Source organism: Myotis daubentonii, chromosome 9 (assembly GCF_963259705.1).
Source record: "Myotis daubentonii chromosome 9, mMyoDau2.1, whole genome shotgun sequence".
NCBI classification, from domain to species: domain Eukaryota; kingdom Metazoa; phylum Chordata; class Mammalia; order Chiroptera; family Vespertilionidae; genus Myotis; species Myotis daubentonii.
Window position 1 is genome coordinate 45,909,621 of NC_081848.1, and position 27,367 is coordinate 45,936,987.

Here is a 27,367-nt window from a genome sequence, read left to right on the forward strand (position 1 = left end):
ATGTTGGTTGGTACCCCTCAACTGCTAACACTGGATGAAGCTGATACCACATGGACCCTCATCAAAGACAAGGTAGGTAAAGTAAGAGGGCTAAAGAGGAAGCAACAAAGTGTGACCTAGGTGGGTCTGAGTAGCTTATGAGGAGGGAAGACAGAAGATAATAATAACTAACACTTATTCAGTGTTTGCTTATGGGCCAGGCACTGTACCAAGTGCTCTGTATAAACTGTCCAATTGAATCACAATTGCGAAAGCAGTAAGAATGGTTTCTTGAATGTAGAGAGAGCTATGAGAGCAGAGAGAAGTGCTAAGTCAGGGGCAGGACTTAGGAGGTCACTCCTAAAAAGAGTGACATTCTAGCTGGGCAAGTAGGAGTTATTCACACATAGAGGGAAGAATACCTGGCACATAAACAATGCTTAATAAACACCTGAATGAGTTCATGAGTGGTGGATGGGTGAGTGAACAGTGTACTAATTAAAAAGGCAGAACATATGCAAAGGCAGGAGAGGAAAATGGAAAATAAAGATTTATGAACTGCAAATACCCTCTTTGAGCAGAGTTCAAATTATTAGTGGTAAAAATAAGGTCAAAGAGGTGCAGGGGCTAATCATGAAAGGCCTTTTAAGTTTTCTAAAGTACCTGAACTTTACCTTTGACCTCTTCATGGCTAAGTGCAAAAGACAGTAATCTTCAAGTTTCCTCAGCTTATCCAAAGTACACACAATTCCATCAGTTAGCTACCCTCCTCTTATGCTAGGGGGCAGCACTGGAGGGGAAGAAAAACACAAAACTATATAGCAAAAAGCAGATCAGCCTTAAGGGACCATTGGTGAATTCTAAGGGAGGCCAGCCAAGTGGACAATGCCAATGCCATCAATAGGGGCACAGATGTGGATCTTGAGGGCTGGGACAAAGAGTAGAGCACACAGCATTTAAAAAATAGGGCTCTAACATGAAAGAGGCCCAAAGAAGGAATTTTGTATGCTCTCTAGCAAAACATTGAGCCAGAAGTCTCAGCCATCCATATCCTGGATGAGTTATCATACCTAACTACAATTACTAGAGAGGATCTTACAGGGTTTCTTAGTGGTCATGAAGTTAAACTTTCTATAACTGGGTTACCAAACCCAAAAAAAGCCAAGATAAAAAGGACAAAACCAAGAGGAACTACAATCCCTAAAAGCATATTGAAACTAGATTTACAAAGATGAAGCTTCAAATCCCTAAAGGAACTATGTCCTGCCACTAGGGCAGAAAGTGTATTTAAGGGATGCTAGAAATAGTGTAAGAATGGATAGTCCAAGCCTATTTTTGTACACCCATTCTTGGTAAATGACATAACCCATCTAACCAATCACCTAAGAATAATCCTTGAGTTTTCCTTTTCCCACACTTCTTAAGAGACCAAGTTCTCCTAATTCTATAACCTAGATATCTTCCTCCATTATTTTAGTTGAAGGGCTCACCATGTCTTGCCTGGAGTATTTTAATACTCTTAACTGTTTTTTCTCTCTCCCCTCATTTCATGCCTTCCTGTTCAAAATTAGCTTTTAAAAATGCCTATCTAATCCTGCCCCTAACCAGAGCCCTTCAAGTGGCTTCCCACTATCCTCAAGATGAAAGTCCCCATCACTTACTATACACGCAGGCCTCTCATAATCCAGTTCCTGTGTGCCTGTACCTCCTCATACCCTACATTTACGCGATATGAAATTACATGTTCCTGAATGTGCCCCTTAATTTGTAAGCTCAGGGTTTCTTACCAGCTATTCCTTCTGCCTGGACTGACCATTCTCCTACCTGGCTAATTCTTTCAAAGTTCAAGTATTATCACGTGGAAACCTTCTTTGATCCTCTTCTATCAAAGACAAAGGCTGTTAAATAACTTCTAATCACATCTTGTTATTATTTTACTTAGCTGACTACTACTTACATTTTTGTCATTAGACTGAGCTATATTAGGACAAGGATAACGTCTCATTCTTTCATGTATTCCCCAGAGTTTGGCACATGATAAACATTCAAGGTTTTGCTGCAGGACAGAAGTGGGAAGTAAGCAGGAAGTATGATAGTCTGAGCACATTGTGGAGATGTAATCAAATAGTGACAATGGGAGGGTCAATCTAGAGTAAGCTACCAGGTAACTCCTAACCCTAACCTGCTCCCATAAACTGGCTATCTGCAGGTTATCGAAGAGCGCTTTGGGTCCAATGTAGTGGCAGTACCTTTCCTATCGGATGCAGCTTGCTATGATCTACTGGGTGTGCTAGTGAAGCAGTACCGCCCAGGCCACAGCCGCCTGGTTTTGACAGGTCGGCAGGGCCGGCGGGCATTGCAACCAGTGGGACCACTACCAAACCTCCTGGAGCAGGCAGGGTCTGAGGGTGCCTTTGCCCACTGCACACGGGAATACTCACCAAAAAGCGGAACAGAGCTAGCCTATGAAGAAATGCGACTCTTGGACGGGCAGCCCTGCCGGATCCACCTACAAATGGGTGGCCTGCGCAAGAAGGTGGCCTTTCTGTTGCTGCCACCAGGGCAGGTGAGCCTACAGAAGACTCTTCCCTGGCTCCGAAGCACCCACAGCATCTATGTCATCTACCAGGTCTTCTCCTGTTCCTGGATGCAGCTGGGGTTACTGCCTACAGGTCATGAGCCCCAGATGCTCCGGTTACAACGGTCACTGCCTATTGCCTTCTCATGCCTCAAGTTTTCACTGCAGCCCAAGGGAGTGCTGGGACCACAAAAGGCCCTGACCAAAGGCCCACTACTCCATGGGACCAACTGGGTCAGACCCAACCTCAACATCATGCCACCTCTGGCGTCCCCATCAGCCCTTGACAATATCACTGAACCTGCTGATGTGCCCCCACCTGTCCCAGCCCCATCTACATCACCTCCCCAAGAAGGGCCAGAGGGCAGACTCACCAGAGTCTCCTACAAGGGTCGAAACCCATTCCGAAGGGGGCCCCAGATGCTATCAGGTACTACTGGGGAAATAAAAATGAAAGGGATGGGACAAAGTGCAGGGAGTATAGCTCAGGAATGTATGGGATACTTGTAACCCTGGTAAGGGGAATGGAAGGAGCCAAGGGACAGCAAGGTGGAAGCATGGTCTTGGTGTGGGGGTGGGCACAGCACAGAGAACCAGAGGGAGGGGCCAGGGAGGCAAAAAGGCCAGGATATTGAGTCAAGCTGTGACTATCCCCAACCCTGGCAGAGAACTGGCTCTTCAGCCCCCGCAGCCCCCCACCAGGAGCCCAGGGTGGGGGTCCCGGGGACCCCGACCGGCACTCCATGTCCCTGCCCCTGCTTCAGGGTCTGTCCTCGGAGTTCGACAGCGACGACTGAAGTTGCAGAGAAAGATGCAAGGGGCAAGGCCCCCAATATCTGGCATAAGGATACTGGTCCCCAATAAACATCAGCTGCTGCTCCCCCAAACCATCCTGCGCCCCTACTCATTCTTTCTTTTGGGGTCTGGAGAAGGGGGAGAATTCCTATATTTTCCCTAGGCTTCATGTCCCCTCACCCTCCAAGGCAGGGTGGGGAATCTTTTTCTGCCAAGGGCCATTTTGGATATTTATACCATTACCTGCAGGCATACAAAATTATCCACTTAAAAATTAGCCTGCTATATCTGGTCAAACATTTAATTAACTCACCCCTAATGTCTTGTCAGGGCCAGACCAAGTGATTTCAAGGTCCTTACACAGCCTGCGGGCCGGCCAGACATTCCCCAACCCTGCTCTAAGGGAATAAGGAGTACCTTGAAACTTTGGCATCAATGTTCTCACCATAAAGAAAATATCCCTGACCAATTCCCCATCTATGTACAACCTTTTTGAGTACCAGTCCCATAGAAAAAGGGTGGGAAAGAAGAATGAGCACAGAATAGAGATTTCCCTTTTATACATATTGCAACAAGTTCTCCATAAAACATTCATCTGAAATAAATTAAAAAGTCCTCTTGCCACTCCCTCCAAACATAAAAAGGAGCCTGTACCATGGCCCCAACCCAGGCCACTCAAGGCCCTGATTGTCCATGGAAGGAAGTTAAGGATTGAGGGGCCCGAAGCCTGAGACAGGAGGGACATTCCCCTCCTCTGAAGTATCCAACAAGAAAGGCGAGGTGACAGCATGGGCCTGGGAGATGGCAGCCAACTCCTTGAGAAACTCCGGGAAAATGACTGCACAGTAGACAGCATTCTTGACTCGCAGAGCCTCACCTTGGCGCTCAGTGGCCCCGGCCCGGGGAGGTAGAACCGGAGTGGAAGCCCCAGGGGAGCCCCCACCTAGGCCAAGTCCTGCGCTGTCTCTCCCAGGCTGATGAACCAACTGTGCCGCCTGCCGGGCCCGGGTTGGACTGTGTGCATGTCGCAGGAGCAACTCCCCCAAGGATGGCCTCCGGCTCTTCACTACAAATAAACAGAGTGAAGGTGCAGAGGTCAGGCAAACTCCCTTAGTCTAAGAGCTGAAATTTCCCCACCCCTCCTAGGTGCATGGACTTCTCAACTAAGAGTCTAACTAACACCAAAATGCTGCCTGCCCAGCCTTCTTCCCTCTATCCAGCCTCCCCACCCAGCAAACCATCCTCCGTCTTCCCAGTCAGTTAACACTTCAGCCACTATACTCCCAGCCAAGATCCCTTCCTTTTCCATGACCCTTCACCCTGAGGGATTCGCTTACCTCTCCTCTTTCCAATGACTATTCTACCATCACCAAGCTGCTTCTCCTCAGTCCATAACACGGCTTTACATCATACTTCCTATCACCCTCTTGAACTAGTCAACCACTTCCACCTTCCCCCATCTATCTCACCTGACCCATACCCTCTCTCTTTCAATGCCCACAGATGCTACCTATGCAATCATACAGTTCAGTGACTTTATCATTTCTGTCATATTACACCATCTATCCAAGATCTGCTCTCCTGTGCCACTTCGCCTTCTACCAGTCCCTCTCCTATATTCGCCAAAGCCACCTTCCCACGGGTTGTGGCCAGACAGCTTCATGTCAGCTTAAACTCAAATAAGCCACTTATAATATTGACTTCTTTCCTCTAACTCTCTGTCTAGATTCCTGGCTGTGGGTCTCCGTCCGTATCTAGGACATAACTCTAAGCATCTAGCCTCTAGGTCATGATATGGTTCCCTTTCTCTGCCTCCAATTTTGAGTGATGTTGGACAGATTTATTAAAGTTGGCATTCAGAACTCTTCACCACACAACCAGGCCTACACTCCCCCAACCTCCTCTCAAAACTCTCTAGACCTGCTTTTGCACCCACATCTAGCTGCTCTTCCTGGAACCCTCCAAGCTCTTGCTGTGCTTCTGTAGCCCTCTCCACCTTAATTCTGCCCTCTCTACAGTTTCCATCCTTGGACTAATTTCACTATCTCCACCTCTCTGAAAAATCCTCTCTGATTTTCCCTCCACTGATTTCCCATTTCACTGCCCTAATCACACTGTATTACTAACTTGCTTACATGTCATCTACCTCATACACTAATCTGTGAGCTTAGGGCTTGGACTCTGTCTCATTTACCTTTGTATCACTGGCCCCTTCACAGAGAACACAGTACTATAATGTGGAAAGAAGAAATATGCACAGCACTAGACCATCAGGAAATCATGCAAAGGAACTTCCTGGGTTTTCACAGCTGCATAATAACCCTTCTAAGGCTCTCTAACCGCTCCATGCACTTTTTTCCTTAAGCCCCATTTGACATCTGCACTCTTGGTCTTGGCATATTATTTCGGCTCCTTCTTTGAATAACAAAGGGTGACTTCAATACCCTAACTTTCCCTTCCACACCTCACAACTCCTTTGATACATATCATTTCCTCCTTTCAATTGCCCTCATTTGCCTCAAAGGAGGAAAAAACCTTTTCCTATCCAAAGTTAATCCTTCCTACTGCTCTAGATCACACCACCTTTGGGACCTTGCTCCCCTGGTTATGAGATTCCTCTAGTCTCTCTCCCCTCCTCTCTCTCCAGACTGTAAGCTCTTTGAAGGCCAAGATCTCATCTTGTCCCTCCCTGAGTCCCCTGTATCAAAGACAATACATAACACATATGGCAAGTGCTCAGATATTTGTTGATGAAAGATTTAGATTTAAAATTTCCTTCTTTCTTATACTTCACAACCACTCACCAAATTCTGGGGTTACTTCCATCCCATTTCCACCTTATCAAATTCTTCCTTTCTATTTCTACTATTCTAGCCTTAGAGGTCACATCCTAAATACATTTCCTCCTACCTCCAATTCACCTAGCACATGAACTAATATACTTACCTCTCCACTCCCAGATCTAAGAACGTCCAACGGTTTCTCACAGCCTAAAACTTCACAACTTCTACCCAGCCCAACTTCAACTCTGAGAACCTTCTGTTCTAGTCAATCTTTCTAGCCTTACTACCAACTGTTCCACCACCTTCCAAATCCCCTGCTCCAACTAGGTAGTTCATGCCGTTTCCTAAACAGAGGAATAAGGCCACCCCACTCCTTGCCTACCCAAATCCAAGAGCAAGAGAGCAGATGTCAATGGGGCTTAAGGAAAAAAGAGCATGGAGTGGTTAGAGAGTACCATCAAGCCCATGTCAAATGGCACACCCTTTACAAAGCTGTAACAATACCTAACCTAGAGACTACTCTGTCCCCTGGCCTGACCCCAACTACTAGAGCAGCTCTTGCTGGTACTGCTGCTTTGGCTCTTAGAGGACAGAACTGTATCCTGATAACGAGCCTGAAAACAAACACCAAGACTCAGTTTGTGGCCAGTTCCCAGTTCCCAGCACAAGGCTTCACCCTTAATAAGTGTTCACTTGACCTACATTAATTAGCTGTGTAGGGAGGCTCAGGAGAGGGGTGGTAGCGTAGGCTTTACCTAGAGAATCAGAGCGGCGAGGAGCAGGTCCTGCTGCAGGGCCCTCAGCCCAGTCCAACTTGCCACGAGCAATGAGGTACTTCTTGGCTTTGGAGAGCAGTGCTGGGAAGTCCTCCTGGGAGGCCGCAAAGCTCTCAATCTTATTCTTCACGGAGCCCAACACCTACAAAGCACAACTTCATGACATCTCTGTGTAGCGCTAGACAGACATTCCTTTCTAGAAACAGTGGGCCTGTTCCCAGCCCCCCAGGGCCACTCCAGCTGCGGGCCTGGCCCACCATGGAGCCTGGACGCACCCATGCATGCATGCATCGCACACCTGCAGCAGGGACTTGACACTGGGCTGGAAGACCATGTTGGTGTTGAGCAGGAAAGAGCGGAGCAGGGGCTGGGGGTGACAGGCCAGCTGGGCCACCAGCCCTGTCAGCAGGAAGTTGACATAGACGGAGTTCTGCAGCATGTTCTCAAGTTTGGCAAAGAGCACAGCCATGAAGGGGCCTGGGGGAGGTGGGCACAAGGATACAAGGCCTGAACACAATGCACATAGCAACCATTCCTCCCCAAAACAAGAGACCCCAGACTAGATGATAATTATTTGTATGTCAGTCTTTGGGTATGTTTAAATATCCTGTGACCACCTATTCTGGAGAAGATAAAATGGCAGACACCATATAGATGCACAAGAGTCCAGATACTAGCTTTACACACACTTGAGCGGAAGAGCCAGATTGTAGACTCTGGAGTCAGAAAGAGCTGGTTTCAAATTTCAGCTTTATCCTTTACTAGTTATTGGAGGAGTCAAAACTCTCCAAGAATAGTTTCCTACTTGGTAAAATAAGAAAATATACCTACTTATAAGGTTATTAAGAGGATAAAAAGGAGACTAACATAAAGCATTTAGTCTAAAATATAGCAAATTATAAGTATTCAATAATAACTATAAGCTACATAACATTTCACAGGTCTTTTTAAAAGCTTCACCCAAGAGGCACAACAGAAGAAAGAATGAGAAAGTGAGTAAAACCAAAAGAAATCAGGTTACACACAAAACAGAGGATAACATTAGACTTGGGTCAAAAAGAAAGCAAGGAAGTATAACAAAGGCAAACAAGGTGACTATATAGGTCAACTTAAAGTTGGGGAGAAATCTTTGGAGGACCAGAAAAGAAATCAGCTCTTTTGAGGAGCTGGGAATCAAGAAGGTGGAAAAGAATCTGTAGAAAAAAAGAGCTTGAGAGTTGAGAGCCAACGAAAACCAAGTCACGGCAGCCTCTTTGATAGGAGACAGAATAACAGAAGGGGTTAGATAGTTCCACTGGGAGAACTGGCCTCAATGAGCCAGAGCCCCAGCCTGAGCACTCCAAACCATCACAGTCTGTCTGACCAGAGATCTATGGGGAAAAGAAAGTGTACCTAAAAACTGCACTATGAACTGAAACAGGAGAGCAATGAAAGGCAAGAGGCAGTGAATCCTGGAAAATATTTTAGAATGTTCTCCACTTCAGATGCACATAACTAGCCTTAGCTCCAAAACAACTCTAGCTTAACAGGGTCCTAAGATACCCCATAACTTTGTCCTCCTGTTCCTCTCATTTCCTGGCACTTTCTTATAAAAGAAAATTCAAAACGCTCAGGTGAGTTCACAAAGTAAGAAGGTATAGCTTCAATTAATGCTTCAAAAATGTGATAAAATCTGCATGCCACCTTCTAGTGGTACTGAGCAGAAAGTAGCAAAGCAAAGACTAAATAAATAACTGAAAATACATAGTTTCTGAAGCCTGCAAGAGGGAGTCATCATGAATCCCTGATGCTGTGCAAGCAGGATGGCAATATATCTCAGGCCCAGTCAGAACAGGTACTGATCAAGGCATGACAACTAGACTACAAACAACAAGAGATGGGTGGTTGCCTTGGTCAACCAATATCTGCCATGCACTTGCCCTGGCTAGTGTGTCTTATTGGTTAGGCATCATCCCATGGATCGAGAGGTCGTGGGTTCAATTCCCAGTCAGGGCACATACCTAGATTGTGGGTTCGATCTTAATGGGGGCATACACACCGCAGCACATACAAGAGGCAACCGATGTTTCTCACATCAATGATTCTGTTTCTCTCCTCTCTCTCTCCCCACCCCCCACTCCCTTCCTTTCTCTTTAAAATCAATGAAGCATGTCCTCGGATGGAATATATATATATATCTGCCATGGACTCAAAAGATGATAATCGTAGTGAAAAGCTACCACCACCTGCTGAGTTCTCACAATGTACCAGCATTGTAGTAAATGATTTACATGCATCAATGGCATGGATGGGACCTTAATTCAAGGTATGTCTAGTCCAAAGCACTACACTGCTTCCCAGAGGTGGTTTTTGATTCATTTTTCTTCCCCCTCACACAGGTACAGAGTAAGAATAAGAACCAGCTGAGGGCTGGGCTGGATAGAACCAGCTCTCAAACAAAAACAAAGAGGAGTTAGCCTAGCCACTCAGGTCAGGTCTAGCTCCAAGGGCATCCTGCAGAGATCAAAAGAACTCAGCAGAGGAGCTCAGGGCCACACTTGATCATCTTCCCTAAAGAGGTATTTTACTATCTGCGTCATTCCTTATTACTAATCATAAATCTTTAAGTCTTATTAGACAGTAATGGCAACCAACAAGGTGCAAGGACAGGGAATAGGAGAAACTTGAAATTCAGTCCTTCTGAGAAGAGGCTGGGAGAAAGGAGGCCAGGGATGGGTAGGGGAAGAACACCAGAAGATTCTGGGCCACAGAAGAGCTGACAGGAGAGCTAAAACCCAGACAGATACCTGGTGGGGACAGCATGATTTACAGATAGGTGCCTCCTACACAAGGCAGCAGGTATGTCTTCCACATGGTTCGGATATATTGCTGTGATTCACCAGAAAGCACCAGACAGAAATATCCTAATCACAAATCCCAGGAACTAGCCAGAGTGGGGAAGAGGAGGAACATGCACATAGGACAGACATACAAGGCTCAGACGTAAGTCAATACTCAAAACAGCACAAGCATGGAAGATGTACACGCAGACACAAAGACACAAGAATGACATAATGTGAATCTGGAAGGAATGCAAGCAAAATGGATGATGAGCTAGGCAAGTATACAGAAATGACATGGCCAAGAAACCTCAGAAACCAGCATAAACACTTCAAAAACATGCAAAGTACACAAAGGAGAAGGCTTAGGCTAAGTAGCTTACCAGTGAAGGGCTGGCTTGGCAGCGGGTTGAGAGTCCGCAAAGGGCTGTTGAGGAAGGGGCAAGGGGGTTCAGGGGGACAGGTGAAGCTTGCGTAGGCCTCCTCCTCCTCAAGAGGTAGTGGAGGCTCTAGGGGAGGCTCTGAGCTGGCCCCCCCATTACTCAAAGCCACCTCCAGATCCCGGAGCTCCTGCCCAAAGCCCTCTAGTCCTGCCATGCCCTCAGAGGTGCCCTCTGGCAGGTCCCCTGCTCCCTCCTGCGGCACCCGACGAACTTTCTTGGCCCCCTCAGGCCATGGTCCTGGCATCCCATTGAGCTGAGGAGGAGGCAGGTGGCCAGGGCCCTCCCCTGCACCCCCAGCCAGTCTGCCACTCCCCAGCTCCTCCTCCTCCCCTTCTCCCACATTGTCCTTGTCCTCCTCAGGCAGTAAGCTGCGTTTCTTAGTCCGGGAGCCAACAGGACTGGGCTCAGGAGGAGGCCACTCGCCATCATAGGGAGCAGACCAGGTACGGCAAGCTCGGACACAGCGGTCCACACCACGGCGCGCCTCACGCAGATACTCCAGGTAATTGTCTTCCAGTTCACCAGGCTCCTCTGCAGGGCTTGCCCTTCGGCCAGGGCTGGAGGCGGGGGATGAAGCAAGCCCTGGTGAGCGAGGGGCTGGGGCTGGGGACTCGGAGCCACCTAAACTCTGCTGTCGCAGGAAGAGGGCCAGACGAGATGGTGTAGAGGGCCGGGGTACGGTCACCACAGAAGAGGAGTCAACACTTGGGCTTCCAGGGCCTGCAGATGGGAAAAAAACATAAGAGGGATCGAAGGGACAGAGGCCCAGGAAGAAGGATGAGACATCTAGGGAAACTGAGAGAGAAGGTAACGAGGCAGCAGAAACATGGTACAATTCAGACAGCTAACTCTCCACCCTCCAAATAAAGCTTTTCCTCATCCATTACTCCATCTCACCACCACCAACACCAAAGAAACAATGGATACAGAAAGAATACTGGACTAGAAAGGAACAATTTACCCCAAAGCTAAATTTCTTTGGTGAAGTTAAGGGTCCACCCTGCAAGATTCCTCATTTACTTCCCCAAAGATAGAATGCCACTCATGACCACCTCCCTAACCCTCCATTCTTGTTAGGCTCCCCCAGAATCCAGGCCATACCCGTGATGTCCTCCCTTCTCCCTGACTCTCTGCTAGGCCCACCTCGTGCCCACGAGGCATGCTCTGGACGGGGTGGGCTGGGGGCACAGTGCCGACAACAGCGTGGGATTAGGGAGAGAAACTTGTCTGCTGCTCGTCCATATAGATCCACATCACGCACAGCTGGCTTCTGGCTCAACATCACATGGTTACATGGGACAAGGTACCTAGGAAAGACAAGAGAAAAAGGATACAGGATAAATCAGGAAAGAAGGACCGGGTTTTGGAAAACATCAGGCCAATGGAATTGCCTCCAAGAGGAAACACATGAGCAACCCCAATACAACCCATTACCCCAGCAATGCACAGGATTCAGGATCAGCCATCCCTCAGCCCTGACCGCACAGGTACCTGAGAACCAGCTGCAGCAGGACATCCTCACAGCTGAGGTTCAGTAGGGTCCTGAAGAGACTGAGAGAGACCATGCAGAGCTGGAGGGGTGGGAGAGGAGGGAAGGAGTCACCATAAGAGCTCTCTACCCTCCATGATGTTTCCCAAATGGGAACCCTCCCAGCCCCTGGCCCAACCAACCACTTCTAGAACAACAACGTGCACAGGGCCTAGCATATAAAAGTCATTCAATAAATGATAAAATGATGTTTGTGGGCAAGACTTCACTATTAACAGATAGGAATGAACCATATGTCAAAGTCAATGTATTTCTATAGACCCGTGGTCGGCAAACCGCGGCTCACGAGACACATGCGGCTCTTTGGCTCTTCCACAAAATACCACGTGCGGGCGTGCACGTACAGTGCGATTGAAACTTCGTGGCCCATGCACAGAAGTCGGTATTTTGTGGAAGAGCCACACTGAAGGAGCCAAAGAGCCGCATGTGGCTTGCGAGCCGAGGTTTGCCGACCACTGCTATAGACCATACACATATCAGCAAACACTCTAGCTATATTCACCAGTCAGCAGAGATTCCGGCAATACTTAAATAGAATGAATATCCATGAAAAGAGACCCTAGGAAATACTGAAACTGAATAAGTAACAAGATACAATAGCAACATGATAACTAGGTGAATACCTGTCAGCAGAGATTGTAGCAGCACAGTAACTGAATGCCTACCAATAAGAAAACAGAGGGAACCTGGAAAAATACCAGCTGGGATATGGGCGGGGCTGTGAACAGGTGACGAACAGGCGGTGAGTCACCTCTCCAACACCAGTGTTATCTCTCAGAAGGTAGGCTAAAGAAAAGCTCACGGGCAGCTGACAGGAAAAGGGAAAAATAGGTGGGTCCAGAATAGGGGAAAGCTTTTGTTTCAGAAAAGAAAGGGAAGAGAACAGACACACGTAAAGTCTCCCTCATTCTGAATCCCCACAGCACTTTGTATAAACTTCCCTCATGGCAAGTATGTCAGACCTTGAGTTCCCTAAAGACAACTATTGGGTCTCAGTCTAGGGCACTACATGCATAGTCTAGGTGCTCATCATTTACTAAATGAGAATTAAACGACAGCCACAGTGGGAAAGAGATGAGATAGCAGTTCACATTTTGGACAGCATGGTTGTCTACATGACAATTTTAACTGGCAATAAAAACATTCGGACTCACTGAAAGGTCCTAATCTCCAGAACCTGCAAATATTTTGCCTTACATGGCAGAGGGGACTTTGCAGATATGATTAAGGGTAACAGAATTTGACATGGGAAGATAATCCTGGCTTATCAAAGTGGCCCAATCAAATCACAGGAGTAAGCAAAGAACCTTTTCCTGCTAGGTTCAAAAAAAAGGAGGGCGGGGGGGAGAGATTTGAAACATGAGAGGGACTCAATCCACCATGGATGATTTTGAAGATGGAAGAAAAGGGCCCTAAGCCAAGAACTGGTGGGCCTCTAGGTGGAAATGGTCCTCAGCTGACAGCCAGCAAGAAAACAGATCTCAATCATAACTACAATGAAAGAAATTCTACCAAAAAGCCAAATGAGCAAGAATCTTCTCCTAGAGCCTCCAGAAAGGAATGTAGCACCCGCAACACTGACCTTACCTGGAGAGATTGTGGCAAACATATGACCTACAGAACTGTACTATGATAAATTTATGTTGTTTTAAGTCACTATGCTTGTGGTAATTTGTTATTACAGCAATAGAAAACTAATACAAATAGGCAGACAGGCTGGCTAGTGAGCATGATTTACTTTAAGCCACAAATGAGGCCACAGAAGTTATGAAGTCCAGCCAACAGAATCAAACTTTAAAAGGCCAAACAACAGAAAGGAAAGATCTGCATGATCAACACAGGCATCCTGAAATCAGAAGAGATCTGGTTCATCCAAGAACCAGGAATCAAGGTTCCTGAGGACAGGGGACCAAATGTGAGACTAATAGAAACATATGCTAAAGACAATGAGGGAGAATCAAAGAAGTTAAGATTAAGACAAAAGCAAGATGGGTACAGGCCAGCACAGAAGAAGAAAATGACCTAAAGAAGGAAATCAACAGTCCCAAAACATAAACAGGATATTCCTTGAGGTCAAACATAAGCATAGTGAGAAATAAAATTTTTTATATCTTTGTAAAATTAAAGTTTTGACATCTATTCTCTTGGTTTATACCAATAATTCTTAACCATGACATCTATCATAATTACTTTTTGAAACATTTTTAAAAATACACATTGTACGTCTACTCCCAAAAATTATAACCCGAGACATCTAAGGCAGAGCTTAGAACCTGTTGTAGTTATTTTCAAATTTGGAAGTGTATACTTGATTCAAAACACTGGTCTGATCAGAATGAGATTCAAATATCTCACATATACTCTAACTTAGCTATTCAAAAACCTCACCTATACAAAACGTATCTATTTGGGAACCTCACCTACCTGGAACCCTACTACCAAGCATGTCAATTATCTAGAACAGTTCTCTAGAACCTTTCATGAACCAAGAACTTCTGTTTTAAACACAAGGACCCAGGGAACTCCAATTATTTGTAATTAAAGGAAACCAAAATGACTGCAGAGCTAAAATAAATGCTATGAAGTCCATGGTTAAATTAATGCTTTACTCTCCCAGAAAGACTTCAGGTCTTTATCACTTGGAAACTATTTGCTCCTGTTTTATATACATTTCTATTGGTTAAAATACAAACTTCTTATCATGGTCTGAACCCTGCCTACTTCTCTACTTTCATCTCATTACCTTCTTTCCCTTGCTCACTACACCTCCAGTCACACTGGTCTTTCATTTCCTCAAATACATTAAGCTCTTCCCCATTCGTTGTCCTTTGCATGTTGCTCCCTCTGCCTAGACCAGTGGTTCTCAACCTTCCTAATGCCGTGACCCTTTAATACAGTTCCTGATGTTGTGGTGATCCCCAATTTCATTGTTACAAATTGAACATAATTAAAGCACAGTGATTAATCACAAAAACAATATGTAATTATATGTGTTTTCCGATGGTCTTAGGCGACCCCTGTGAAAGGGTCGTTCAACCCCCAAAGGAGTTGCGAGCCACAGGTTGAGAACCGCCTAGACTATTCTTCCATTTGCTCTTCAATAAGCTACCTCTCTCATGACCTTTAAGTCTTAGATCAATCTCACCTCCTCGAAGAGGTTTATTTGTGTGGCTTTTTTTTTTTTTTACAACCATTTTATTTTATAAGCACCCTGTTTGCTTTTTCACTACAATGACTACAATTTTCAATTATTTCAGTAATGTGTTTATTTGCTTATCTATCTCCTCTATACAGGAAGCACCGTGAAGTCAGCATCCATGTCTACCTAATATACCATTATATACTCAGTACCAGAGAACAGTATGGCACATAGTGAACAATCATGTTCAAGAGGAAGTAATGTAAGTAGATAGATGGAGGTGTACCCCAAGTTATAGCAGCTCAAATGCAGCAAATCCAAAGGGGGAAAAAGATAAGCATGCCAGTAGCAGCTGGGCCAGCTATCAAAGCAGACACAAACCCTGAAAAAGCAATCTTAAGTCACCCAAAACAGGCCACACTACATGACTATTTCATGTCAAAGATGTATCATGTCAACGATACATCACAAGTATAGTAAAATGGAAAAACCTAAAGCCATGATGAGCACCCAAAGTCATCCAGAGAAGGAAATTGTGTTCTAGAGTCATAAATTACAAAAGCAGGGAGGCATATTAAAACCTGTACCAAAATGGTTAAAAGTTAAATAGTAGAAAGTAAATGCTGTCAACTTTAAAGTGATCGCTGGAGACAAAGGCCAAAGAAGGGCAGTGACACCCTCCCAGAACAAAGGTCAGAGAGAGAAGATGGCTCACCCAAGTAAGCCAGGACAGAGGTAGGGGCCATACCCGGGAGTTGCTGCCAATACGGGCAACGAGGGTGTCAAGGATGGTGTGGGTGTCATGCCGGTGTAATAGCAGGAATCGCAGGAAGGTACGGAGCAAGGCAGGCTCTGAAATACTCCGTAGGAAAAGTTCCAGATAGGCGGTACTGGCGATCATCTCCTCCACAGAGGTCTGGATGAAGGGAAGGGAAAGTTTGGAAATTTAGGGCTTCCCTGCACATATACTGGAGTCATTTCCCGAGTTTTAAGGAGGAACTAGGAGCAGACAGGGAAAAGGGGATGAGTGCCTAGACCATTGTTTCCCATATTCATCCTGGCGGTGAAGTTGCCATCATCAGCCTAATCCCCTATTCTGTCTTGCTACCCATGACTCTCACCTTGTGCAGGGCAGGGCCCATGACAGGTACCAGGAACCCATTATGGATATAATCAACCAGCTGCTTCTGCACCAGAGGGTGAGCCACCTACAGGGGTACGAGAAAGAGGAAGGAGGACTGTGAGGGGAGCCACTGTCTGAAAGGGAATAGAATGGTACAGTAGGCACCCTACCTTCAAGATGACAGAACAGCAGAACTCCAGGGAATGCACCCCCTCCCACTCCATCACCCCAGAATGCCCAAGCGCCAGACCTGCTGAGAACCCCAGTCCCACCTGAATGACTGCATTGCAGAACTCTAGGGAACTCATGAAGAGTGCAAGGGCTGGCACTCCCAGCCAGTCCTCCCGTCGCAGACAGTGCCAGTCATCCCCTGGAACTTCAATCTTTCGGGGCAATGAAGAGTACAGGGCACTCAGCCCTGTGGCCAGCACCTGGGGGCCATCCCCAAGGATAGGTTACCAAAGGTTCACACAATATAAGAAAGGGGAACAGGGCAGCTATTAACCCAGAGTCTTGATTAGAGTAAGGGGAAGGTCTATGACCAGAGCAGGTATTTAATTACCCAACATTCCAAGACAACCTGGAAACACTGGCCCATGTAGAGCCTTAGTTCCTGCCCTATGCACCTAAGCCATGGTTTCATCCCCACCCAATTCCAGGCATTCCTTTCAAAACCAGGGTCTACTTCCTGAGGAGAGCCCTGATACACAGACCCTCTACATCTCCGATCCAGTGCCACGCACCATATCCTACCCCCCATCCCAGGAGGTGCTGACCGGGCAGAAGTAAGAGTGATCTGCGATGTAGCGGCCCACGGTGGGGCTCCCAGCTGACAGGGCCATAAGCAGGAGTAGGGCATCTCGGGCCTGCTGGCCCAGGGCGCCCTCTCGATGGACGAAGGGAACAAGGCGAGAAAAGAGGAGAAGACGTGGAGCAGCTCCAGGCTCAGGAGGTGGCTGCAGGAAGAACTCAAGCAGTGAAGGCTCCCGGGCCAGACACACACACAGCTGGCTGAGAAGCAGCACCAGGCCATCATCCAGTGCTGGGCTACTGGGCACAGGGCGGCCACAGGCATCCAGCAAGGTCAGCAGAGCCTCACGAACTGGACCATGCCGCAAGAGTGGCTGGCGAGCTTCGCTCACCAGCATCTCAAATAATTTCAGTTGCTCAGCCCGCCGTTCCTCAACCCCATCCCCAAGCTCATCCCACTGAAGCTGCCATGCCAACACACGGGTTAGCAGATCCTCGCGCAGAGCAAACTCCAGCAGGGGCCCAGGGGCATTGGGGGCTGAAGGGACTGCATGATCCTCTGCCAGCAGCGTCAACATCTGGTAAGTATGGTTGCGCACAGCACTGAGATCATCCGCACCCCCAGGAGCTACCCGAGGGCCTTGTCGCTCCAGGATTCGCACCACCTGGGGACACAGGACAGAAGATAGAGGGAATCTAAGATGATAAGGTGACTAAACGACACACTGAGAGAACAAAGAAAGTTAGGAGGACTCAGGAAGCCAGTAGACAAGGCCCTTTGGCATATATTCTCCTACCTGGGACCAGTGATTCTTGAAGACCATAAGGCAGGTCTCAGGGTCAGCCACGACAGGGGTCTGCAGACTGGCCCCTGGAGGTACACGGTGCCCGGGGCCCCGGGAGGCCAGTCTGCTCAGCCAGTTCATCCTCTCCATGAGGCCAGCTGGGCAGGGCCAGCGGCCAGAGGACCACACTCTGAGAATTTGCCAGCTGGAGGCTTTCTCCACTTGTGTTTCCAGTCAGCTTCATCTGGTCTATAGGAGCCAGTAGCTGGCCATGGAGCCAGAAGATATACCAGGCTCCGAGTGACAAGCCCAGAGGTTGCTGACCAGTCCAGACTTGCAAATCTAATTCAAAAAGAGAGAATGGAAGAGATCAACAGAAGTTTGCCACTCTCTCCTACCCAGCAGGAAGAACTCAGAGCCACCACGCCACTGAAAATTACACACACACACACACACACACACACACACATATAATCAGCATCTTAAACTTAACAAGTCTAAAATAAAACTCATTTCTACCACTAAACCTATTATTCCCCCAGCCTTCCCTATCTCAATAAATAGCAACATTTTCACCTACATGATCAAGCCAAAATCCTGGATATCATCCTCATTTCTTTCTCTTACTTCTAATATCCAGTTCATCAGCAAACCCTATCATCTCTATCCTCAAAACACATCTCACTATTACAATAGCTTCCAATCTGGCATCCATACTTCCAGTCTTACCCCTGGGAGTCTATTCTACACACAACAAGCAGAGTGATATTTTTAAAACCTAAATTATCTCTCTCCTAGTAACTATCCAATTTCCCTACCTTGGCCTATAGAGCCCTATATAATCTAATCTGTGCAACCTCCTACCATCCTCCTCCTCACTCATACTTTACTCATACAGGCCTTTGTGAATACTTCCCCATTCCCTCTACCTGATGTGCTCTTCTCCTAATCTTCACGTTACTCAGTTCTTTACAAATGCCATCTCCTAAGAGAGGCCTTATTCAACAATTCTATCTAAATAGCACATCTTCCCACCTTCACTCTCTAGCTTCCTGATCCTACTTTCTTCTTAGCAGTTTTCACTACCTGAAATTATTTATCTATCATCCCACTAGAATGTAAGTTCATAGAGGGCATAGTTTATCTGTTTTATTTAAAGTTGTATCCTCAGTGCCTGAAGACTCAATATTTGTTAAATGTATGAATGCTTAAGTGAATGAAGTAATAAATGAATGAGTGAACAAATGAACAATCAAGAAATCCAGTCCTGATCTGACTACAACCCTCTGATACTGTTGAGGAATAAACTTGTTCTGCCTATCACAGTTCCCTCCCTAGAAGCCTACCCAGTAGGAAGTGGACAAATAGACCCTTAATGTCTGAATACTCTTAAAAGGTGGAAATGCAGAGCCAACTGAAAGAGCACAACAATTTTAACTCTACCAAGGAACACAGGGACACACTCCCATATACACACACATTCCCCACTCTTGTCAGATACATTCAACACTCACTCTTGGGGATATGACATGACACCTTCACTAAAGAAAGGGAAAAAGTAACAAAATAGTTGTTGGCTCACAGTTCCTTCTCCATCACACCTACCACCCCCCTGAGCAGTATTGTCTCTCAAGAAAGTAAAAACTTCAGAGGAAAGGTGTGGTTCAGTTGCCCTTCCTCTTTATACTCAACAAGGGCTGAAGAAACCCAGAGACCTGGCAACAGCCCCACATTGCCATCCTCTTCAACCCAGATATTCTCTCTCACCATTACCAGCTCACATATAAAGGAATGTAGCAACTATGCTTAAGGAGGCCTTCTATAGAACCGGAGACAGTGTGTATAACGGGTGGGACCAATCCTAAATAGCAAACAAGATTAACTCAGTATACATCCACACTGATAAAGTACTGAGCACTGTGCTGCATAAGCACTGGAAATACAAAAATGGATAAAAACTGCTGGGGGAGCATAAACAAAAACTCCAGTAAAAATTATGAACAGAGGGATTTACAAAAGTGCCAGGGGAGCATAAAGGGAAGCAACTAATTCTGCACAGGAGGTTATAAAATTTCAGAAAGGTGTTATCTAACTTAAATCTTTTAACAACAGATACTGGCCACAAAGAGAGCAGAGGGAAAGAAAGGCCTTCTTCATATTAAAAACAGTATGTAAAAAAACATGGCACTATAAAAGAGCATAACGAATTTGAAGAACAGTTGCAAGTTTGGTGTGGCTTACAGATTATCTAGAGAAGAGAGATACAATATTGAGTTGAAGCGTAAATATGGGTGAAGGTTATAAATATCACTGAATATCATATTAAGGAGTTTGGGTTTTATCTATGGGTACACTAGAAACAAAGGAGGTTTTTAAACAAGGAAATTACAAGATCAAAATTGCCTTTAAAAATATGCCAGATAGCAATATAAGGTGGAGCAGAGAGACAGATGGGAGTGGACAATTTATAAGAATCTGTTTCAACAGTCTGTTTTAACCCATTGTATGCCATGAGCATCTGTAGAAGCAAGCAGCGGGCCTTCCCCACACGCCATTAACATCTATTAAAAAAAAAAAAATGTTTTCCCTAAGTGGCAGCCCTGACCAACTTTAAAATCATTTTCGTGAGAATTTTCAGCTGAAAATACTCAAGAATTATGAGTAATGTATTTACTTTTATAACATTCACTGCAAACTGATTTTTTTACTTAAATTCAAAATATCGTGGCGTGTAGGGATGGTTTCCATTTGGGACACATGGCAGTTAACTGGTTAAAGAAAAAGAAATGGAATGAACTAACATGGTAAGTTCAAGATTAGAAAAGAAAAGGTAAATCTGAGGTTCACCTCTATCTTAGCATGTCATATACTGAATTTACACCTATACTATATCTGCCATTAATAACAAGCTCCTTAATGAAAGTGACCATATCATTCATTCTTCCCTGAAACTCAATGGCAACATAGTGCCTGGCATTCAAAAATGCTTGTGGAACTGAATGATGAATTAAAAATAATTATAACAGCTAACATATACTGAGTACTTCCTTTGAGTCAGGCTCGATTCTAAGCACTACATGTAGTACCTCATTTAAACCTAGGTGTACTATTATCTCCATTTTAGACATGGTGAAATCAAAGCCTAGAAGGTTAAATAAATTGTCAAAGCGAGCCAGCTAGTAAGTGCAAGACTGGGATGCATACGCAGAAAATCTGCCTCCAGCTTTAACTTATTCATGAAATAAAAGCAACATGACATGGCAAACAAATGGAAGATAAAAGAAGATCTTAATATGAAGTATAGGAGACTCAGTAAAAGATAATGCCATTAACAAACTAGGAGTATACTAGTATAACAAAGAGAATTGTGTTTTAAAAAAGAGAATGAGTACAATTTTGACATACCTATAGGATATCTATCATGTCCAGGATTTAAGAAAGTAAAGGAGGAGGATTCTTTAAAAAAAAACAAAAAAACTGTGAAGGTAATCAGAAATAGAAGGAGAAATCCAAGAAATAGTGGTAATCTAGAAATCAAGGGTTAAAAAAAATGTTTCAAGGAAGTGGTGTTTTTACCATAAGGTATAGTCTACAGAGAGATTAAGTAGAATGAAGATTGAAAATGGTCAGTTGGTTTTAGCAATCGTATTTTAGATAAACTTAGGAAAGTAAATGGTTAAAGAATGACTAGGAGCTAAAGATGAGTAAGATGCAATTTCAGGAAATTTAGTAATACTAGGAAGGATGAAAATAGGGCAATAGTTTACAGAAGCTGGGAGGGAGGGCGGGGAGTCAAGAAGAGTTATTATTGTTTGGTTTGGTTTGGTTTGGTTTGGTTTGGTTTGGTTTGGTTTGGTTTGGTTTGGTTTGGTTTTGGATGGAGAGCCTCAAAGATATTTATCAAATGAGGAAAAGAAATCTGAAGAAAGTAACAGGTTATGAAGAAAGTAAATAAGGTGAGAATAACTTAACAAAAAATAAAGTATAGGATTAGTCTGAGAAAAAGAGGTATATTACTTTCTCTAAGAAAGATCAACAGTAATAAAGAATGGGTGCTACTTTAGGTAAATCCAAACTCTGAAACAGAGAAGCTAATATCTACCACTACCTCCTCCACCCAACCTTTTCTCCATCACGCACTCAAGAGAGTGGGGGTGAGGGAGAAGAGAAGGGGTGAGAAGGTGGTAGAGACACAGAATGGATGCTCAGCCTTTCACACGTGGTTTTCTATAAACCATCAAACACAGTCATTCAAACTAGTAACCATCAGCAGCATGAATATACCAGAAAAGGACTTACCCATCTTCCCAAAAACTTACCGTCCCAAGTAAGCATGGGTTGGAGAAGGCAAAGACTATAGCTGAGAATCTTTTTACCAAGTCCCCTGTTACTAGCCTTACTAGCCCTCTCACTGTTATTAGCCCTGAGATGCTGTATCATCTCTGCTGAATTCCTTAAACTGCCCCTATCTCCATAAATATCATCCCTTTATTAATTTTTTCCAAACCTAATTTGTGTTATCTGCTATCTAAAAAGATCCTGACTGAGACAAGAGTATTACTGTTTACAGACTGCTTTCTCAGTCACATCTCATTTGAGGACTGAAAACAATAGAGGCCGTAAGCTCAAGAAAGAGAAACAAAAAGAAGTAGGCAAAGCATGAGTTCTGGAGTCCCTCAAGCAAAGGCTTGAATCTCAGTCCACATTTTCCAGCTATGTGACCTTAAATAATCACGTCACACATTGGAGCCTCAGTTTTTTCATCTATAAGTTTCTCATGAAATAAATAGTGACTGTTTTAGGAATTAAATAAGATAACCTATGTAGCACTCCAGGCATAAAGCAGGTGCTCTGTAAAAGACATTTATCTTTCCCCACTTCCTGCTCCTGATTCTGTCTCACCAAGGTGCCCTCATCTCTGACTGAAAGACCTAACCAGTGCGGGAATATCCATTCTCACCACCTCACACATGCCCTAGGGAGCTGAAGAAAGGCCAAGCATCCAGTCTCGGCAAAGTAAGGCAGTAACATGTTCCAAACTAAACTGCTTCCAGCTTCTAGAACTTAATTCCAAAAATTAACAAACCTACTTTGCAATACTTGGGGTGCCCACTTCTGCTCCACTGCTTAACTAACAAAGGGCACTGCTTACAGGCCCAAGGGGAACTGGCCTCCTGTACCTTTCCTCAGTCCCACCCCATCTCCTTACAAAGACCTCAAGGACAAGAGCCAGGCTGGAATCAGTGTCCCAGAACCTAAAGCCAACACTTAACCTGGGCCCTGTTTCATATACTGCAGAAACACAAGAAATCATAGCTTGATGTCCCTTATCACCTAGTTAGACTTCCTCACTCCCTGTTAACCCTGTAGAGTTCAGAATAAGACAAAGACGACTGTGGAATCACCACTCTATTACAGATTTACCTTCAGGTTCCAGCCACAAAGAAAAAAGGGGAAGAAGGCAATGATCTTTCAGACCCACAAATAGTCAGGCACTCTTCTTAGGGCCCAAAACACTCAGCAAGTGTTCACCAACCACAGAACAGCAAGCACAGGGCAGGAAGTGGCTCGGCCTCACTTATGAACCTTTGCCCTGGGAGAGGCATAGAGGAAAAGGGAGCTGGGGGCAGGGATACACCTGCCAACATGTACAGCAGGCAGAAAGGGACCAGCATGACCTTCTAACAACAGGTCAATAAAATCCTAAGGCTCCTTCTCCCGCAGTGGCTCTTTCTAGGCAAGATGACTGATACTGATATAAGAGGTATGGGTGGGCTGTTATCCTAAACAGTGAAAATAGAAAGGCCGGATTAAAACCTAATAGGAATAAGGGGATAGGGAGAATGGGGGAAGATCTACTCCAAAGAAGCCTAGAGCTCAGCTTACGTATCTTGTCTATCCCTCTGCCTATGTGTGTAAAACAAATGGGCTATCAGTATATGGTCCTAACTCACTACCTTACCTCTCCCCAGGACCTCTGCTTCTCACAGGGAATCCTCTCATCTGACTCCAGCAAAGCACTTATAACTCACAACATGAATCACATCTTAACTTCCATTTATAACAGTGAATCCCCATGTCTCACATGATTATCTCTACCCCTGCTGGGTATGTGTGCCAAAGAAGGTGTCATAAAAGAAGTGAGGCTGAACTAGATCTTAAAAATGAGTAAAGTTCACTGAGTAGAGAAGAAAAAGCATTTCTAGTAGAGGAAGCAGCTATTACAAAGATTTCAAGGCTCAAAAAAGTAACAAATGTGTTAAGGAACTGTGAACAATTTCTTCAAGCTAGAACACAGAGTAGGGAGTGGCAGGAGATGAGGCCCGAGAGGTGAGTTCAGGCCAAATGATGCATATTAAAGAATTTGGATGTTGTCCTGCAGTACACAAAGAGCCAAAAGTTTTTAAGCTGAGGAGTTCCATGATCAAATTTGTATTTTTAGAAAGATCATTCTAGGGACAGACTAGAAAAAATCAAGTTTGAAGGCAGGAGATTGTTGGAGGTAAAATATCTGGATGGGAGAGAGGAGGAAGTAAACTAAAGCTTTTAACAGTGGAGTTATAGCAGTGGAAATGAAGATAAAAGAAATAACAGAGAATAGAATGTATTAAGATTTTAGTGACTGATTAAATGCAAGGACTGAAGGAGCAGAAATAATGGAAGATGACACCGAAGTCTGGATTGAGATGGGGCCTACAGTGCAAAAGCATGCTTTCAGAGCAAAGACAACTTCTGTTTTGGACATGTTAAATTTGAGATACCTTTGGAGATATATAGTAGATCACTGAATACTTGGATATATAATTGGAATATAGGGAGAGACTGAGACTACATACAGAGAAGTAATCACCTCACGATGTATTTTTTATTTCATATTCTCTCTCTAAATTGAAATTATTTTTTCATGTGTCTAACTTTCCCAATCAGATTGAGAATTCCTTGAGGTCATCACACCTGCGTGGCATAAAAGAGACCTCAGAGGATCATGTCTTCTTTATCTTATGATCTAATAAAATGTGAGCATCACGCAGGCAGACTATATGCTAAAGAAGTATTTGCTGAATGAATAAATGAATATATGAATGAATGAATTTGTTCTCCCAGCACTTGGAAGAATGCCTGACACTAGCAGAGGTGAAATAAATGGTTACACACATGTTTCTATCTCTACATTCTCATCCTCATCTATGTTCCAACTTCCCAGATCTACCACTGAGCTGTATGTCATAAGTCAAAATCCATTATACTTAATGTATTACTATTCAACAAAGAGTTCGTATAGCAAACAATAAGCTTACCAAACCCAGTGCTTTCTCCAAAATAATCCAGAACTTGGACAGTCCCAAAGAACCCTCTGACACGTGACTTGACTCATCCTATCACTATCATGTGATCCAGGTATTATGTATACCTGTTCCTATGTCATTGCGACAATTTAAGCAGAACCCTCATCCCTGTCACCCTCAAACTAGAACAATTGCAAATCATTAAAAAAAATGCTTTATGCCAGTATAATGTCCTCCATGTCATCACAACCCTTCCTATACGCCATGTGTCTTTTAGTCCACATCACCTTCACTCTCTATTACGAACTTTCTCTCTCCAAGTCACTCTTACTCTCAGAAGACCAAATTTGGGTTCAGCTTTGACACTGTATCAGTAGGTGACCTCTGGCTTCCTAATTTGATTCCTCATCTATAAAATAAGAATTCCTGCCCTTGCCAACTTCACAAGCTACCTATGTAAATCCAGTAAAATTTGAGATTGTGATGTGAAGTATAATACTGGTTCAGATGTCAGAAATTATATAGAATTACTATATAAAGACATGCTTCCTCAACATAATAAAACACTCTAAATGTCTGGAATTCACTAACCAGTAGAAATAATTTTCTTATTAAAATATAGGGCTGTTACTTTTTATTTTGGCAAATAAGGCCATTTTTTAAAACCCACCACCTACTATCACTATTATTTCATTAGTGGGAGAGCACTTTAACACCAAAAGAATAGAAATAATTATCTCCAAATAAATTTCTTTATGAAAAAACTCATGTTTCCTATGTAGTCTTTCTCTCCTTCCACCTTGGATGGATGAAAACTTTATCATGGGCTGGCAAAAATCCTTGGCCCAATGTTCAGGAATCACTGCTCTAAACCCTGTTGTGATACATATAGGTTCTACAGGGTTCTGACTGTCTGGGCAGGTTGCCAAAGGTTCCACCAGCATGAAAACCTGTTTGGCCCCAGAGAGAAGCAATGAAAACATACCATGGGACAGAACAGTAGTTGGTTCTGAAGCTGGGAATCTGGAGCAGAATGGGAACTTGGGCTGCCCCCAATTCTCAGAGAAGGGTCTAGACAGGGAAGGCCTCGCTCCTCCTCATGTTGGGGAAGGTGTCTAGCCTTTGTGGTAGACCGTCAGCACAGAGGGGAATTTATTGGTGTGAAAGTGGCTACTATCACTGAGTGCCAACCCAGCTTTCCAGAACTTTCAAATTTTTCCTGTGCATGTGGGTTGGCAGGGAGATAGGAAACCTGTAAAATGCTAATAAAGTGAAACCAATATCCAGTCGTGGAGGAAAGAACAAATTGCAAAGGTACAGAAGAAAATTGGGGGGGGGGGGAGTAGAAGAAATGTTCAATATCTTAAAAGTGGTGATGACTTCACAGATGTAAACATGTCAAAATGCATCACACATGTACATTTTAAATATGAGCAGTCTACTGTACCTAAAATGTACCTCAATAGTTTTTGTTTTCGTTTACCTGTAAGAATATGAGAGCAAACGCTTCCTGATTGGGAGCCTAAATATAGTGTCGTATGCAATAAGCCATGTGATTCCCATGGACGTAGAATCTGAGACCAAACTTGGTTAATCCAGTCTATATGACAACCACCAAAGCCCCATTGCTCAGCACAGGTGAGGAGCAGGTGGAGAGAAAATCTAGGCAAAAACAGCCCCAAAGAATTCCATGAGAGGGACCATCTTCAAGTTCGCAGTCCCAAGGAGGAACCGGAGGGAACGGGTCCCAGTGATTACTCTGTTGAAGACTAAGACTAAAAACATAAAATTAAATTAAAAAAACAAACGATTTCATAGCTACTATCAACCCATGATGCCTTTCTTTTTTCTTTCTTTTTTTTTTCCTCCGAAATGTGTAGGGCCCACGGGAGCAGAAGTGCCAGGTGCACAGCACTTAGACCTCAGCTGTCCTACTCAGGCTAGAACTACCGCTCTCGCTGGCCAGGACAGTCCACTGCAGCAGCCCCGGAACCAAGCTCCCACCCTTATCCAAACCGCACCACCCTCAGCCCTTCCTCCCGTGCCCCGCCCTCAGCTCCCTCCCCAAATCACTGCCAGCCCACCTTCGCCCTCGCCTCTCCCCCTCCCCGCACGGGCCTGACTCCCACACTCGGGTCCCGGGGCGGCCCTCACCCCTGCCCGCAGGAGCCCCCGCCCCTCCAGTTCACAAGTCCCTTCCACCGGGCCCTTCGGAAGGCGCCGCAGCCCCTCCTCCAGGCCAGCGCCTCACCTGCGCACACACCCCTATCTAACCCGGCTCCCCCACCTGAGACACTCACACCCGGCCGCTCGCCACACGCCAGCCCTCGCCCTGTCCCTTCACCACCCCTACAGTCACCAAACCCGGGGCCGGGATGGCCAGTGCCTCGTCCCCTCGCGCGCTCTCCGAGCCCTCCCACCCCTACTTACCGTTCACGCACGGAACCCGGACCTTGGCCAGGCCCGACCGCCGTGGAACCGCTAGGTGAGTTCAGGCCGCCGCCATCGCTCTGGAGGCGCACCAGCCGCGCCCCGCCCCGCGCCCCACGCAATCCGCGCCCC

General features: G+C 45.2%; 2 protein-coding genes across 7 annotated transcripts; one reads left to right on the forward strand and one right to left on the reverse strand.

Annotated features, from left to right (window-relative positions):
• Positions 1-3,354, forward strand: C9H11orf42 (chromosome 9 C11orf42 homolog). Its single transcript, XM_059708741.1, has 3 exons — positions 1-72; positions 2,189-2,987; positions 3,224-3,354. Exons 1-3 carry the CDS (start codon positions 1-3, stop codon positions 3,352-3,354), a joined length of 1,002 nt encoding a protein of 333 aa, XP_059564724.1.
• A 541-nt stretch (positions 3,355-3,895) lies between these two features.
• On the reverse strand, positions 3,896-27,367 carry FHIP1B (FHF complex subunit HOOK interacting protein 1B). 6 transcript variants are annotated; one of them, XM_059708739.1, is made up of 12 exons: positions 27,236-27,367; positions 17,532-17,861; positions 16,761-17,399; positions 16,257-16,415; positions 15,983-16,069; positions 15,610-15,777; positions 11,661-11,744; positions 11,317-11,476; positions 10,114-10,893; positions 7,210-7,388; positions 6,891-7,053; positions 3,896-4,418 (listed from the first exon to the last, which is right to left on the reverse strand). In XM_059708739.1, the coding sequence occupies exons 2-12, from the start codon at positions 17,667-17,669 to the stop codon at positions 4,057-4,059; spliced, it is 2,919 nt and encodes a 972-aa protein (XP_059564722.1). In that variant the 5' UTR covers positions 17,670-17,861; positions 27,236-27,367; the 3' UTR covers positions 3,896-4,056. The 6 variants fall into 6 exon arrangements, with proteins under 6 accessions (XP_059564722.1, XP_059564717.1, XP_059564718.1 ...); XM_059708734.1 differs by having other exon boundaries at positions 11,275-11,476; positions 15,577-15,777; XM_059708735.1 differs by lacking the exon at positions 27,236-27,367 and adding an exon at positions 26,289-26,444 and having other exon boundaries at positions 11,275-11,476; positions 15,577-15,777.

Excerpts from the sequence above, each read along its gene's own strand:
- C9H11orf42 (XM_059708741.1), top strand. The coding sequence starts at position 1 with ATGTTGGTTGGTACCCCTCAACTGCTAACACTGGATGAAGCTGATACC. Across the intron at positions 73-2,188 it reads GGACCCTCATCAAAGACAAG|GTTATCGAAGAGCGCTTTGG; the intron begins GTAGGTAAAGTA and ends GGCTATCTGCAG. Across the intron at positions 2,988-3,223 it reads GGGGCCCCAGATGCTATCAG|AGAACTGGCTCTTCAGCCCC; the intron begins GTACTACTGGGG and ends CAACCCTGGCAG.
- FHIP1B (XM_059708734.1), bottom strand. The coding sequence starts at position 17,669 with ATGGAGAGGATGAACTGGCTGAGCAGACTGGCCTCCCGGGGCCCCGGG. Across the intron at positions 16,070-16,256 it reads TCTGCAATGCAGTCATTCAG|GTGGCTCACCCTCTGGTGCA; the intron begins GTGGGACTGGGG and ends GTACCCCTGTAG. Across the intron at positions 7,389-10,113 it reads GCCAAGCCAGCCCTTCACTG|GCCCCTTCATGGCTGTGCTC; the intron begins GTAAGCTACTTA and ends CACCTCCCCCAG.